Source organism: Phasianus colchicus, chromosome 1 (genome assembly GCF_987193195.1).
Source record: "Phasianus colchicus chromosome 1, bPhaCol1.hap1.1, whole genome shotgun sequence".
Taxonomy (NCBI): Eukaryota; Metazoa; Chordata; class Aves; order Galliformes; family Phasianidae; genus Phasianus; species Phasianus colchicus.
This window is the reverse complement of record NC_143436.1, coordinates 140362930-140378685: the sequence shown is the minus strand read 5'-3', so window position 1 is coordinate 140378685 and position 15756 is coordinate 140362930. Positions and strand designations below refer to the sequence as shown.

Below are 15756 nucleotides of genomic sequence, written 5' to 3'. Positions count from 1 at the left end.
GATGGGCAGAAGCTGCACAGGGGGATTTTTGACACCAGGCAAGTAGAGGCTGAGCTCCCCAGTCAGTCAAAATTCCAATCCCCTGAGTGCTCAGGCAGTACATGGCTGTGCCCGTTGGGCATGTCTTGGCTGTGTCCCTCCTTAATGCCAGCTCTTCTGTGTCCTGCCAAGTGCGGTGTATTACCCTGCCTTCCCAAAGCTGCTTTTCTCATTAACGATTCCAGTGCACGGTCTTGACTCAGGGCTCTCATGTCTGTGCGTGGATATGCTTCTGCATGAACATTGCCAGTTTTGTATAAAGTTCTGCCTGCCCTGTTGCAGACAAGAAAACTCATTTTCCAAGTACTTATTGTTCCCTCTTTTCCACATTCTGTTTGTCTAGATTATATGGAGCATGCGGACAGCAAAGCAGATGCTATTTTTGGTGACACCAGATGAACATGAGCCATGGGCCTGCCTGTACCAGCTGGGCCAGGCTGCACCCGAGAGGTAGGTCTGGATGGGGCAGGCAATGGTGGGTCTGCAGCCAAGGCTGGGCTGTGCCTGCCTGCTTTGGCTTGACCATGCCCTTCTCCATGTTACAGTGGAAAGCCCAACAGTATTCAAACTGAAAGTAGAGTGAGTGAAAGTAGTGCTGGAGCAAGGCAGGGGTAGGGCTGCAGTCTGTTGCCCAGATAAGGTGCAGCCAAACCCATAAAGGGGTGCGCATGTACCCTGTCTGCTGGCAGCAATTGGATACTGCCTGCTACAGGGGCATGCCTGCTGCTGTGCCTTGCTGCTGTTCTATTTCCAGCTGCCTTGGACAAGTCCAGTCATGCAGCGTGTATTTGGCAGAGTTGGTTGATACAGTGAGAAAAACATTGGTGTCACCTGGTCGAGTTGCATTGATTTTACTACGGCTGTGCTGGTGCAGCAGTGCACCGCTGCCTCAGGAGGGGGACGTAGCCTTGCTGACCTTTCTCCAGACTCAGCAGCATGCTCCACTTCAGGGTATTTTCAAACAGCAGAAGCTTAAGAAACAAAAGTGCTATGTTTAGAACCCTAAGTTGGTAAACGGTAAGTGCGTGGATCTGAAGCACATGACATACACAAACGAAATATGAAACTTCACACGTGCATGGCAAGTTTTTTTTTCCCCTTCCTTGTTTCTTGACCCATGCCCTCATTTTGACTCATACTATTCTGGTGTACAGTGCTGAGCAAACGGCTTGCGAGTCAGAAACGAGAGAGGAAATGCAACTTTTGGAGAAGGACCCATCAGCTGAATTCCTCAAAATGAACTAGCTGCAAAAGAAGATTAGGCAATGCATCAGTCATTGAAGTCTTGAATACTTACTTAGCTGTTGCTGCTGACACAATAGTTTTTATGGGTTTGTATAACCTCAGCTCGAATTCTCTTAAAACATTTCAGCTGCTGCATTGCAGGCATTGCAAACTCTGAAAATCCCCAGTGATGTAATGTTCAGTTGTCCCACAACTGTGGCTGTCTGGCAAGATCTGGAAGAGGCAAATTGATGACTCTCAGGTGTTTGTCACTGCTGTGTGCAATCTGAAAGGATGGGCAAATGTGGAATAGATTTGGCTGATGCAGACGGCAGCGTTTGCAATTCTAGGGATTTAGTTTAGCTGAAAGAAATAGTGGCAGATTTGGTCTGTTTGGAGGCTGCCATTCATCGCTCCAGTGTGATCAGATTTCAAGCACAGGGAAATTCTCCATTTGTGGATCTGTGTAATTACATGCACAACTAATGTTGGCCAGAAACTGTGCTGGCTGAGAACTTCATCTTCACTTCCACTTTACATTTTTGCAGAGGTAACACTTGGCGAAGTTGGTCAGTGTTGGTTTCCTGGATGTTGGGGAACATGAATAATACTTAGCTTTAATTTTCCTCATCACCATTTATTGACTTAAATTCCCCTTTGTGACAACAGGTGAAATACCACCACGTCAGCCTAAATGAGCAGCTCCAGAACTGCAGGTTTCCTCTTGAAAGGATTTAAGTGCCTCAAAGTGTATTCCTGGTTGAAGAGTTTGAATTTCAGGAAGGCTCTTTATGGCAGTGCCTCTTTCTTTTTATTGCCTTAGATGCAAAGCAATTCAAAAGGGCTGTCCATACGCATTTTATAGGAAAACAACAACAACAAAACCTGTTAAAAAATTGAAATAATCAACAAATAGAGGTGTATAAAAAAGCCATTTATTTATGACACAGTGAGGATGGAATGTAATTACGAAAGCCAATAAGCACCCGAAGCAGGAGTGAACCAGTGACTTTGAAATCAGCAATTATTTTTCTCTTTGATTTCAGTTTTTGGTGTCTGGGAATGTATAACCAGACTTTGCCAGGAGGAAGAGAATAATTTGCAACTGATTCTTCCCCCCCCCCTCTCCTGCAGCAGTGACAGACAATTTTGGATTAAATTGCTTCCTTCTTCAGAAGGGAAGAACTGGCTATTTAGGGCATTTCCCAAACCTGGTGTGCAGTGACACAGTTCTTCATGGGAAGAGATGGTGCCAAATAAATGCCCTGCTTCCTTCCCCTTTGTTTTCACAAGGATGGGCTCCAGCTTTGGAGGTGATGTGGCATCAAGCAATAAGCTGACCTGGCCTCTCCTACATGTGACTGCTGCTGCAATTCAAAACCAGTTGGTGGTTTTAGGGAGGTTGGTGGCACTGCATGTGGCAGGGGGGTTGGAAATTCATGATCCTTGAGGTCCCTTCCAACCCTAGCCATTCTGTGATTCTGTGATCACTGAGTCCAACTCCTGGCTCCATTGGGGAGCACCCAACATTCAAAAGCTATGTCTGAGAGCAGTGTCTGGAGCACATCTAGAAAAAATGGCCAGACTTGTAAAACAATATGCTGATGATTACTGTATAGTCTCCTAAACAACATAAGAAGAGAGAGCATTTTGTGGTCACTCAATTGTGGGCTTCTCTATGTCTAGTGACAAAGTGCTAGGAAATTGTGAGACTTAAAAAAAACCCACAAATACAATAAAAAGCTGATTGCTCTGAGTGTGTTTGAGATGCCTGACCATAAAATAGTCATGGATTTTAATGCTGGATGTAAGCACCTTCCTCTGTATGGTGTCAAAATTTTGCAAGGCTTTAACACTCAGCGTGATCACGATATGTTAATTGTAGCTGTTAGTGTTTAGTGTCGTGACAAATACCATAATAGAAGAGATGTATATAGTATCTTAAAGTAAATGCAGTGGGTATCTGACCACGGTAAGCTTTTATTTCTGAAGTTTTTTGTGCTTCAAAGGCGTGGGTATTTGCAACATCGGTTAGACTAGCAAAAACATATATATGTACTGTATAACAGGAGAACACAGCACCAGGTCTGTGTGTTAATTTGTGTTACGCTTGTTTTGCTTTTATACACTTTTAAAAATTATCTTTCCGTTCCGCTTTTGAGGTAATAAGTTAAAAAAGCACCAACATGATTTATTCAAATGTCTAAACATCCTAGAAGGTTTCACTGTACAAGTACTAGATGGTAAGCAGGTTCCTGATACTATGAAAGGCTTCTATAAATTCTTCATACAGACTTGACATCTGCTGATATGGCTTCGGATGAGTCCTGCCTTGAGTGTATCTGCCGAGGGCTTGCTTTGGAAGGGCTGGTCAATCGTAGTGAGCCAGAAGCTGTACTTATTGGCAAAGTAATGACAGGTTCCACGTGCCCCATTGCACTCGATGAAAGGAGTAGCCCTGAAATCTTCCAGGCAGCTCCCAGGAGACACCAGCGACTGTCCTCCACCTTCATCACCGGCCGCAGTGTGCTAAAAGAGACAAGGAGGGCAGCGTTCAGAGCACAACCTCAGGCAATGCCATCAACAAATTATGCGTGGGAAGACAGGAAAAGCACTAGAAGTTCTCCTAATTCTTAAAACCAGAGCGACTGATCCTGCAGCTATGTAAGACTTAAGAGTTTGGCTATGCTTTATACTAAGGAACTATCTCAAGCGTTGATGCCATTTCTGACAAACACCTTTTCTAGAGTTAGGATTCTCCCTGTTGCAAACCTTATAAATGAGGAATCATGAAGGTGAGAAAGGGCCCTTTCAGCATCACTTCAGCCAGTCATCTGCTCAAAGGCCCAGCTTCAAAGTTTCACTGGGTTGTTCCAGGGCACAGTCAAGTTGTTGAGATATCCAAGGATGGATTTTCCATCACCTCTATGGGCAACCCTGTTCTTTTGATTGTTGTCACTGAGAAGGATGTTTTTCCATATATCTAACCTGAATTTTCCTCATTATAAAGTCTTATTTATTCCATATAGCATATAAGGAGCTCTATGGAAGCAAAGATTTGGCTTCCATACAAATATAGGCTCCCTCTATCAGATGTTCATTAACTGCAAATTACACCAAGTTTATGCATCTGTAACTGCTCAGCTGCTACCTTTGACACAGACAGTAGTAACAAAGTAATGTTACTTGGGTTCTGTCAAAGGAATCTCTGGCAAAACAGGCATTCCTGGTCTGCCTGAGGGCTGTACAGCTGCAGAAGTGACATGGTTTGATTTTCTCTTAAGAACTGAAGGAATTTGCAATATAAACGAAAGAAGATGGAAAATACACTAGCTAAATAGTTCTGTAAATGTAGGAAGAAATCTGCTGGGTATGTATGTTTGCCTGCTTACGTTTTAATAAGCACTGTATTATAAAAGTGCCTAATTTTTATAACATTACTGCCTTGGTTTACACTCAGAGGCCCACTGTGTTCATATCCACAAGGAAGACAAGTGGCCACCTTGGAGTGGAGCGAAGGAGTCTGACCTGTGGGCAGGGTTGCATGTTGCTGAGGATTTAGAATTATTTATTTTTCAAAACACAACCCGTGGGCTGTGTTACCAATGGCAAGATGATGTACTGAGCTATAAAGCTTTGCAGTGAAACTGTTCTAGCATCCCTCTAGATAAACAAAGTTGGTAAGTAGAAGGGCTGAACTCGGCACTGGTGAAGCTTCACATCAAGTACTGTGTTCAGTTTTGGGAACCTCAATACAGAAAGGACATTGAGGTGCTGGAGCAGGTCCAAGGAAGGGCTTGGAGAATATGCCTTATGAGGAGAGACTGAAGGAACTGGGGCTGTTCAGTCTGGGGAAAAGGAGGCTGAAGGGAGACCTTACTGCTCTCTTCCGATATCTGACAGGTGCTTACAGTGAGAGTAGGGTTGGTCTCTTCTCACTGGTGACAGGATGAGGGGAAATGGCCTCGAGTTGTGCCAAGGTAAGGTTAGGGTGGATATCAGGAAAAACTTCTTTACAGAAAGGGTTGCTAAGCACTGGAATAGGCTCCCCAGGGAGGTGGTTGAGTCACCATCCCTGGATGTGTTTAAAAGCATTTGGATGTGGTGCTCAGGGACATGATTTAGCACAGGGTTGTTAGAGTTAGGGTAGTATGGTTAGGTTGTCGATGGAATTGATGATCTTTCTTTAAGGTCTTTTCCAACCTGAGCGATTCTATGATTCACAGCTTTGAGGCCTTTGCAGTTGGGTCTACAAAGCAACCAGAAAAAAATTGTATGTGTTCTCCAAGCACTGGCTTGGGAGCAGTCCTGCTTGGCAACCTCAGGACAAGGACCGTGATATTCCTACGCTCAGTGTACACCAACTCTGTGTCTCTAATAGCTTCCTTTTTACTGGCCAAAGCTTCTTGTTCCTCCACAAGGGTTACACCTTTCTAGGAAGCACTCCAGCTGTGTGCCCTTTCCACATGAAATCTTACCAATCTCCAAGGCTGCTTGGGCAGGAGTCCATGGTGACTCCTTCATGACTGCGCCTTACCCAAGGGAAGGAGGTGACAAATTTCAACCAAGGAACTAAAACAATATGTAGCCTGAAATAACCAGAAGCATTTTTCCCTTCTCTTTCAACAGTTGCAATGAGAAGCAAAAAAATGTGTATGTCAAATACTTCAGTCGCTTGGAGTATTAGATGGGAAACTGAAGATCTGACTTCTAAAACACTTCTCACTGTATGTTCTGTGGTGCTGGCAGACTTTGTCCTGGCAAAAGCTTCTTGCTGAGGTGACAGCTTTGCCCTTAACAATGCTGAATGTTTACCTTTATAAACAATTAATCCTTGGCATTCCTGTGAAGGAACTATGAGATTGCTATCAAGGGCTTTTCAAAGAAGCAAGAGAAAGGTCAAATACAAGGCTTGTAAAAAACCTGATCTGCCTTTTCTCAAATCTTCTATCTATAACTAAGTGAAAAATATAAAATTTCCTTTTTTTCCCTTCTTTTCATAAGAAAGAAAAGCTGAAACTTTTGAAAAGCAAATAATTTGTGGAAAAGATTAACTAGACATATTCTGTGATGATTTCTGCCAAATTAATCTTATTCTATTTTTCCAGTCTTAACAACATGGCTCCTTGAACTCCGGCACAGGGGGCCGTGCCCACAGCCCTGGGCATCCCGTTCCATGCCCACTGCCTTCTGGTGCAGCCCTTTCCCTAACCCCCAGCTGCCCTCCCCTGACAGCTCCATGCCGTTCCCTCGGGCCCTGTCGCTGTCACACAGAGCAGAGCTCAGCGCTGCCCCTCCGCTCCCTGTGAGGAGCTGCAGCCGCCATCAGGCCTCCCCTCAGCTCCTCTGCTCTGCGCTGAGCACGCCGACGGGCCTCAGCTGCTCAGGGGGAATACACTGAAGATTAACTTTTAAAGCAACAGGAGACTCTCTTTCCAGACCGAGTGTAACATTTTTGCATGTAAATCTAAATAGCAATGATTTTCCATACCCAAAAGAAGGGGATTTATCTTGTTTTTCCTCCAGATCAGCTTCTTAGTAGTGAGGTGCATCCCTAACTCTTTCTCTAGCTGTGAAAATACTTTGTAGGCTTTCGTTGCACCTCAGCATGGTTTTACCTTCTAAGCCACAGCTGTCCTGGTATTCTGCTCTCAAACACTTTTTGTACATAAAAGACTCCAGACACTATTCTGACAAAGGACTCCAAATTACTATTCTAGCCATTTTCTCTGCAATTCGCAGGCATTTTGCTTCTCATTTTTGCTTCCCAGGAATGACTTTTGTTGTTCCCCAGGTCCTCAGGATGAAGCATCGTTTTGATGTTACTGAATCTAAGACAGAGCAACCTTCCTAGTATCTCAGACTCAAAATCTAGTGCCATACAGAATGCGAGAACAAATACCATAAGGAAGGAATATCCAATCCACAAACTGCGCCAGCCTTCGGGGCAGCGAGGAATAGAAGCTTCTTGGCTATGGACAGCAATTGCCACAGCTGGGGCCTCACACACAGAGCAGCGGCTGATATATGGCCTAATTTCTTCTTCTGCCACAGGCATCATTGGAAGAGGTGCTGTAGTTGAGAGCCAGTAGGATTTGTCATTTCGATTTGCATAATAACAAATATCCCCAGGGTTACAGTAGAGGAATGGCATTGTACTGAAACGAGCCAAGCAGGAGCCAGCCAGCCCTGTTAAAAAAAGAAAAAAAAAAGAAATTATGGCAATCATTCTTGCAGAATGCAAGTGTTCAGTTTCCTGCTCTTTCCTGAGTGTCAGTAAAACCTTGCAGTGCATAATGCGTCACTGGCTTTACAATTGCAAGATCTTTCGCAGGGACACTCTATGGAGACATACAGTTTTTATCTTCTCTTTTTGGTGCTTCCTAGGCTTGCATACTGAAATCCAAGCTTTCTCTAAGTTCCATTTCTTTTTCTTCTTTTCAGCCAGTGGCATGGAGTTGAGGCTGCTGTTAGGAACACCTGCACATACCTAGGTCCTGGTTGTGTGCTTTCTCTTGTCCCTCGAAGTACAGGAGGCTGTAGCCACTCCACAGTTTGTTCATGCCAATTGGGCACATTGGCTCTTGGTCAGACTGGCTGTGCTTCACCAGCAGGTAGCCAATGCTAACACTGCGACCTGGCATGCCTGGCAGCCCGGGGCTACCAGGGCGACCTGGCTGGCCTTAGATGAAAGAGAGAAGAATAATACAACTCAGGTTGTGCTCCCACAAATGGTCACTGATATTCCAGCTAAACTGCCCATGAGCAAAGATTAATTGCAAGATAAATCTTCTTATGGTAAGTTATTGTTTAAAAAGCTGCAGCTCTAGGATTAGAACAGTTGATTTTGAAGCAGATTGGTGCTGTAACAGGCTCCTTGGTTCCTAACATGGTGTATTTTACTATCAGAGCCAGGGAAAGTCACAGATAAAGTTCTGATGGATTTTAGCAGGATTTGTGCGATACAGATGAGGATCTGTTTCCTTTACAACATTTTCTTAGCTTAAGATTAACCAATAGCTTTTCAATTGCTTGCATTTGCTTCATATGGCTACAATTATGCTCTGCAAATACCTTTTTCTCTTTGTACTTGGCTTATTGAGATGGCAATCTTGCTGCTCTTTGACTGAATAAAAACACAAGTATGTTTTTACAAATACAATCCCTTAAACATAGTCTATCCAAATATCACCTACTCAAACATTGTTTAAGTGCTAGCAAAACAGTGTGCTGAAATAAACCAATGTATACACTCAGATCAAAAACTTACTCTCATGAGTTGACTGCCATCTACACCTATCAAAACTTATTTAGAAAACAGTGCATCCTCTTTTATAAGTTAGTGGTGCCCTGTGAAGAATTTGTGAAGACATGAGCTTTCTCCATCCACCCTCCTCTCATCCAGTGATATAATAATTACAGAACAATTTAAGGCAGTGAAATGGGAAAGAGGGAAGAAATGCTGTGTGAATCTCTTACCTTCAAATCCCACTGGACCTTGAAACCCCATTGCTCCTTGTTCACCTCTGGATCCAGGAGGGGCTGGAATGCCACCTCTGCCCTGGAGTCCTGGTTCTCCAGGTAAGCCTCTGAAACCTTGCACCAACAACAGTGATGAGCACAATGACTTACTCCGTTAACATGTACTCTATTTGCATGTGTTCAGTCCTGTCTGCCAGTTTTACCAGTTTACACTGAGAGGAAGATCTTACAAAGAGCACTGAATTCATTGGAAAAGATTGCTAGGATCAAGACTACATGACGCCCACCACCTTAATCCTTCACTCTTGTTACCACCACACGTTTCTAATGAGACCAGTAGCAAGAGGTGTGCTATATCTGGTCTATGTGTCACTACATTTCCTGCATCAAAAGCACCCCCACAAGGATGAGCTTTTCAGTGACTTTTGCTCTTGATTTAATTGACTGTATCCATATCTGATGTTGCTTTGGCTGTGCAAATGTCATCAGCAGTTCTCTCCTGTTCTGCTTAATTTCTGAATGCTAGGAAGCAGAAGAAAGCCAGGCCTCTAGCTTCAAAAAGCCCAAGTTTGACTCTCTTTTCTGAATCATATGATTTTGAGTTGAAGAGAGCCAAAGCAGTGCACTGGTGGCCTCTCTATTCACAGCAACTGAGCTGTTGCCCTAAGCGTGCAGCTCCTACCTGGTTCTCCTGGTGGACCTTGAGGTCCTGTATCACCTGGACTTCCCTGAGGTCCTGTACTTCCACGGGGACCTGGTGAACCTTGCTCAGCAACCAGCCTTGGAGGAAGAGGTGGCAACCCAGGAGAGCCTGGCGGGCCCTGAAAGCCTGTGATAGGAAACAAGATGAAGCAGTTTGATTAAAAAAAAAAAAAAAGCTTACTTGCCTTCATATGCTTTCATTCACAGACATCACAGACATGTTGCTGTTACTTGGCTGCATATGCAAGAGAGGGACTGTTCTGAAGTGTCTGCATTACACTTCCTTCAGTATAAGATTTATGGTTTTTATACTAGGAGAACATATATGAGGATGGGGATTGTTTTTTATTGGACAGCATAAAGATAAGCGGAAGGAAATGAATGGTGCTCCCCTCAGTTACAACATATGAAGCTGGGAAGTTTCCCCCCCAAAAGCCAACAGCTCTCTGAGGTGGAGCATCATCTTTTTATGGGCTTCTGGAAACAAAGATAAACAATGGTATAGATTTCTAAATAACCAGTATGTATACTCTGCAAGAATTAGTTTATACAAAGAAATCTTTTTTCTCCCCTTGAAAGTGGCTCTGCTTTTGAAGTCAGTACCTTGTATAAAGGCAGGGCCACCTACATCAGCACTGTGTGGCTGCAGAAAGTTTAGAAATTAGTCACGCATCTGACTGCAATTACTCACCAGTAAGTCCTCTATCCCCTTTGGGTCCAGTGGGTCCCAAATCACCTGGAAATCCTACTGTGCCAATAAAGCCAATGACACCTTGTTCACCCTGATGACCTTTGATGCAAAAAGACATGTGACATTATTATATTTGAACACAGATCACATGAATTCTGAAGTGATGGTACTCAAACTGTTGTAGCATAGAGGGTTCCCCTCTGCAGATGATCAGCATCTCCTATCCTTACCTTTTGGTCCAGGATAACCAGGAATCCCAGGTCTCCCTGGTAATCCAGGATCACCTCTTGTCCCCTTGGGGCCAGCTTGTCCGCTCACACCTGCTCGTCCACTTTCTCCCTTGCTTCCCGGTGGAGCTGGTATTCCAGGCTGCCCATGTAGTCCTGGATAGCCTGTTTAGAGCACATTCAAGCTGTCATCTGTTTATACTGTCATAATACGTGGGCACAGATGAAAGTAGAGGCACTCATTTTATCACATCAGGCTTTATTTCCTTAATTTAAGCAGGGAGTTCATGCTCAGTTGTTTAACAGTCTTAATATGCATCCTGCTCTCAGCCTGGCAGTGGCAGAGGAATTAGAGCGTAGAGTTCCCACAGAATATGGTGTTGTCACAGCCTTTGATGGGCTATCTTTGCCCCAGAAAATTCCCCACTTCACTGGGTGCCTCCCTGCTTTGTCCTAAATTTTCCAAGTAATGAGAAAGAAAATCAGACAGCCATGAATACATAATTGGTGCCAGGTGGTAAATATGCTAAGGACTCGGTGTTCCATGTACTTTGGTGCTTCAGCTGAACACCTGGATACAAATAACTGTTTCACTCTCTCTTGGCAGTTATGGGAACAGCTGCTTTTTCCAGAAGTACCTATTGCCTGAAGCTAAACTTGGCAGGTTTTTGTTAGCTACCTCTGCTGCCTGAGAAGAGAAGAAATGGTTTTTGTTTCCAGGGAAAAAAGGATTTAATAACAATGGTTTTCAGTGGGGCTTCTCTGATGCTGCCTGTTGAAGCTGGATTACATGTGGATATGAATGCAAGATGCTTACGGCAAAGTAAAGGAGCCATGCTATTCCACATCAGCTGGCAGGTGGTCTTCCTGTTCTTAGCCCACTCTCTTCACTACTTTTACTGAGTTTTTAATGAAATGACTGCTTGGGGAGTGGGAATCAGTATGCAGAGTCAGGCCAACTAACATATTCTTCACACTTGGAAACACAGGTATTTTGTTGGTCTCACAGATAGTCTGCCTGCTCTACATTTTTGCTGAATTCACATTTCAGTTTCCACACATCACATGGAGATGTATACATAAGCCTGCAACTTCTGCTACAAGTGCTTCACAGTGGCACTGAAGTTTGAAATGACTGTGCAGTCCAGCAAGCAGCAGGACTATCAGCTTCTAAATATACAGTCACAGGTTGGCTCTTTCATGTGTGAAAAAGGCAAGCTCACAGCATGGAATTGTAGAGATGAGAAAGGATAATGCTTTCTTGTGTAATTTCACATAGGAAAAAATTGGGAATGATTAAGAAAATGTTCTGCAGATCTGCAAGTCCACCACAGGGCTAAGATTTTAAAGCAATAAATTAGCATAATGCTTCTAAAAGCTGTTAAGAGAATTTTAGATGATTTATTAAATCTGCTGTTTGCATGGAACAACAGGGCCTTCCATCAGGATATCCTGCAGGAACGGCCTTTGGCACAGAGTTCTGCCCCCTGGTTTTGTCTAACTGGGAGCATCCCAGCATTCTGTCTTCAGGGAGCATTGAGGCATTCAGTGTTGCATTTAATAGAGATACTTTACTGAATAAAGACTGAAACAAACTGCTGTTGCTAATTTTGTACTTAATCTCCTATTGCTATCTGATAGATACAACACATGAATTACCTGGCACTCCATCTAGACCTGGGGAACCTATATCACCAGGATATCCTGATATATTGGAAATCCCAGGAGGCCCTGGAAATCCATCCTCCCCAGGAATGCCAAAAGGTCCTTGGATTCCTGCAAAGAAGAGATGAAATAATCAATACTGCAAAGAAAATGAATACTTTCAATTAGAAAGACTGACTTTTCACTAACTGCAAAGAATGGTATTTTCAAAGTGGAAACACCTGCAATTTCCACTGATCTTTTCTTTTTTTTTCCCTCAGATAATGCTGTGGAGGTGTTTTAAAAAGAAAACTTCAATATTAGTTGTGTTTCAAAGCTCTCTGGATAGTTAATTACATCTTGCTGTGTGGAATGCTAATAATATTGCGTCTGCCAGGTTAAATATTATTTCCAAACAGGGAGTACTTGAGATATCCTGAGTATATTGCAGCAGACAAGAAAGCAGCTTTGTTCCTCTGTGTCCTATTGAATAGGGGTCACAAGCACTTTGTTTTTCTGGAGTGTTGAATGAAACTAAAAGTTTGAATACAAAGAAATTATCTATAGATGAAAGATGTTAAGTGGCCCAAAAGAAGATAGATGGCCTTAGAAGAAGCTAAATGGCCAAAAATATGCCTCACTTTTTTGCTCAAAATTATCCTTTCTTGCCAGGAAGCCACAAAACCCCCTTTGTTTAGTCATGTAAAAAAACTAATAATATTTAATTCTGATAAACACAAACAAAATAAGCCAAATGGTTATTTCTTCCAGGGCTTGATATGAAATGTCTGAATGGTGTTAGAGAATATGCATCCTGTTAGTAAGGACAATGCAGAATATGAAAGAACAGCCACTGAACAGTTTAAGTAGAGGGAGTAAAGTTTTATGCCTCTGCCAGTCCTTGGTGCTTTTAGAGTTAAAAAATTGGAAAACTTATTAAATAATATAGTAGTTAATTGTTTCATCCATAGCATTGGTCTGGAGACTCCCTGATGAAAGAAGAACTGGTGGTGCACTGCACTGAAGTAACTGCAGCCTGCTATAGCAAAGCTGGGTCAGAGCTGGAAAGCTGTACACTCACCTGGCACGAGGTGATGGTATAAGTGAAACATGGTGCATGCAAATAGAGTCCAGAAGATATCAGGAGGAAAATCACACATTAACGGACTGTGAGTCTTTCAGGAGAACAGTAAACATTGACGGTTTTGCAATGAAAAGAAAGAAAGAAGACAGCCATAGTGTTTGTGTAACTGGAACCTCTTTAAAAATATTTTGGGAGCTGGTGGCTGAGAGCAGCCTCTGGCATCTGCAGCGTGCTGAGCTCTGGGGAGAGTACAGGGGGCTGCTGCTGTGGGGAAGGATGCAGGCCATCCAGAAGGGGTTAGCATGTCCTGCATTGGGCAGTGCATTGTTTCTGAGTAAGGTCTGGGTAAGCAGAAGCAGAAACTACAAGCAGTGACTTTCCCCACATTGGGCACTGCTTCTGTAGCTCTTCTATGCAGCTGTTTTTGCCATATTGCACTTCATGACATCTGTAACACCCACAAATGGAACAAATAAGTGGATCCCATTCTCCAGTATACAGACCTGGAACACCTCTGTCTCCCTTCTGACCCGGCGGGCCTTGGCTGCCCTCCACTCTGCTTGGTTCTCCTGCTTCTCCTTTGTCACCCACAGGACCTGGCATGCCTGCAGAGCCATAGCCATCTGGACCTGTTGTGGAATTGTTCACAAGTGAGAAGAAATGTTTCCTCACGTAGGAACGAATCAGCATTCTCACGTATATGTACAGAGCATATGGATTTACTAAGTACAGTGGCTCATAATGGAAAAGGAAAATAATGAGGATTTAACTTTACACAAGGAAAGAAATTATGAAGTTGCATTGTAATTCAGCATGTACACTGTAAGTGGTGTTTGCCAGAGTCCATAATAATAAGGCAAGTTCACATTGAGCTTTAGAGGACAAAAAGGGAAGTCCCACTGCAAAGATCTCACAGACAGAACTTGCAGCTAACTCAATGCAGTGCCTGTCAATAGGCAGAATGAAAGTCTCACTGACCTGGTGATCCTGGTAAGCCCTTAGTGCCTGGTAAACCGTGCAATCCACTGATTCCTCTTAAGCCAGGCAAGCCTGTTTTAAAAGAACACTCATTATCTTAATAGTTTCCACAAGATCATATATATTCCTCATGAAAAAATGGAAGTGCTTAAATAAATATGATTCTGTGTTAAGCTCTCACATATTATATGCAAATTAATTAATTATAATAAGCTTACTATGTAATGTATTATTATTATTTTTATTAGCAAATCTAATTAATATCCAATAAGCTGACAATGAGATACTTAAAATCTCTCTAATCTGTCTGGTAGAAGGCCATTAGTTCCAGTCTTGTGACCGCAACTTTCTAATAACCATTTAATGTTTTCAAAAGTCCTCAAACCAAGACAATTATGGGATAATTGTACAACCTAAATGTAATTATAATGAAGCCATCTTCAGGAGAAATTCACTCTGGGTCATTAAAAAAACCCACAAACAACAGTTAACAAAACATCTAATAGCTGCTACTGCTGTTATATGGGTAAAATTTATCCCATTTATTTGTGTCTATCGAAAAGTTAAGCACAATGTTAAAGCTAGATGGGTATCTTTAATCAATTGTCAGAGCTCTGAAGGACAATTAAACCTTCACAAAAATAACTGTCTGCCTCTCTCTTCATTGCTTATAAAGGCAGCCTCCATTACTCTATTAGCTTTGATCTGACGCAGATTCAGATAGATGAATCTCACTAAAATCAGGGCAATTTCCTGCTGTACTTGTAGAGAAAAATCTGCTCACTTCATATACGAAGGAGTCAGGTGGCAGACAATGAGACCCTGTATCCTGTGATAGTTTCATTTTAAACCATTGCCTGTATTCTGATAGCAGAATTCTGTCTGAGCATCAAGTCGGATGTAAGCCACCCAAAACCATGTGTCGGATCAGTAAGTGGGTTTTGATGATAAGGGAAGACAAATTTATTGTTTGCCATCTAATGCCACATTTTAATATTCTAACACTCTATCTCACCACTCTTTCTTCTCAGCTTCATTATAAATGAAAACATTTCTTGAAAACTGCTTTCTTGGTTGAGTGCGAGGTTACAATCACAGAATCATTAAGGTTGGAAAAGAGCTTCATCATCTAGTCCAACTGTCAGCCCATTCCTAGCATGCCCACTGACCACATCCCACAGACATACACCCACCATTATCTGGAGAACCTCCAAGGATGGTGACTGCACCACCTCCCTGGGCACCCTGTGCCACTGCCTCACCACTCTGTCAGAATAATTTTTTCCTAATATCCAACCTGAACCTTCCTCAGTGCAACTTCAAGGGAGCTCAATAGATAACAGTCCTTCAGAACCGAGGAATTAAAAAGCAACCACACAGGTGCCCATCAATGCATCTGGACTTGTTGTGGAATGCACATTTACTAGAAGGAGCTCTGCCACTGTGAATTGCAAAAAGCCCTCTTTCTTCTTCACCCCCAAAGAATAAAAGCGACTGCTCACACTGAAATGACTGAGTAGCCAAAGTTGTATGAATACCTGCTTGTCCTGGTAAGCCAGGCCAGCCGGGAGTTCCTTTTTCTCCTTGGAATCCAGGCGTTCCAGGGCTTCCTTGCTGCCCTGGAGGCCCAACCAGTCCAGGCAAACCTATGTGACAATGGTACATCATCATGAGTGACCTCAGAA

At 43.0% G+C, this 15756-nt stretch overlaps 1 protein-coding gene across 3 annotated transcripts in view; it reads right to left on the bottom strand.

Annotated features, from left to right (window-relative positions):
• Nucleotides 1-2181: 2181 nt before the first annotated feature.
• COL4A2 (collagen type IV alpha 2 chain) overlaps nt 2182-15756 on the bottom strand; it is a 144698-nt gene continuing 131123 nt past the window's right edge. For all 3 annotated transcript variants that reach the window (XM_090128690.1, XM_090128698.1, XM_090128706.1), the window contains exons 38-48: nt 15610-15717; nt 14072-14143; nt 13597-13722; nt 12025-12141; nt 10369-10530; nt 10139-10237; nt 9428-9574; nt 8743-8859; nt 7754-7945; nt 7166-7452; nt 2182-3792 (exon numbers count right to left, since the gene is read on the bottom strand). In XM_090128690.1, the coding sequence (XP_089984816.1) occupies nt 3538-3792; nt 7166-7452; nt 7754-7945; nt 8743-8859; nt 9428-9574; nt 10139-10237; nt 10369-10530; nt 12025-12141; nt 13597-13722; nt 14072-14143; nt 15610-15717 (1682 nt within the window). In that variant the 3' untranslated portion in view covers nt 2182-3537. The remainder of the gene's footprint in view (nt 3793-7165; nt 7453-7753; nt 7946-8742; nt 8860-9427; nt 9575-10138; nt 10238-10368; nt 10531-12024; nt 12142-13596; nt 13723-14071; nt 14144-15609; nt 15718-15756) is intronic.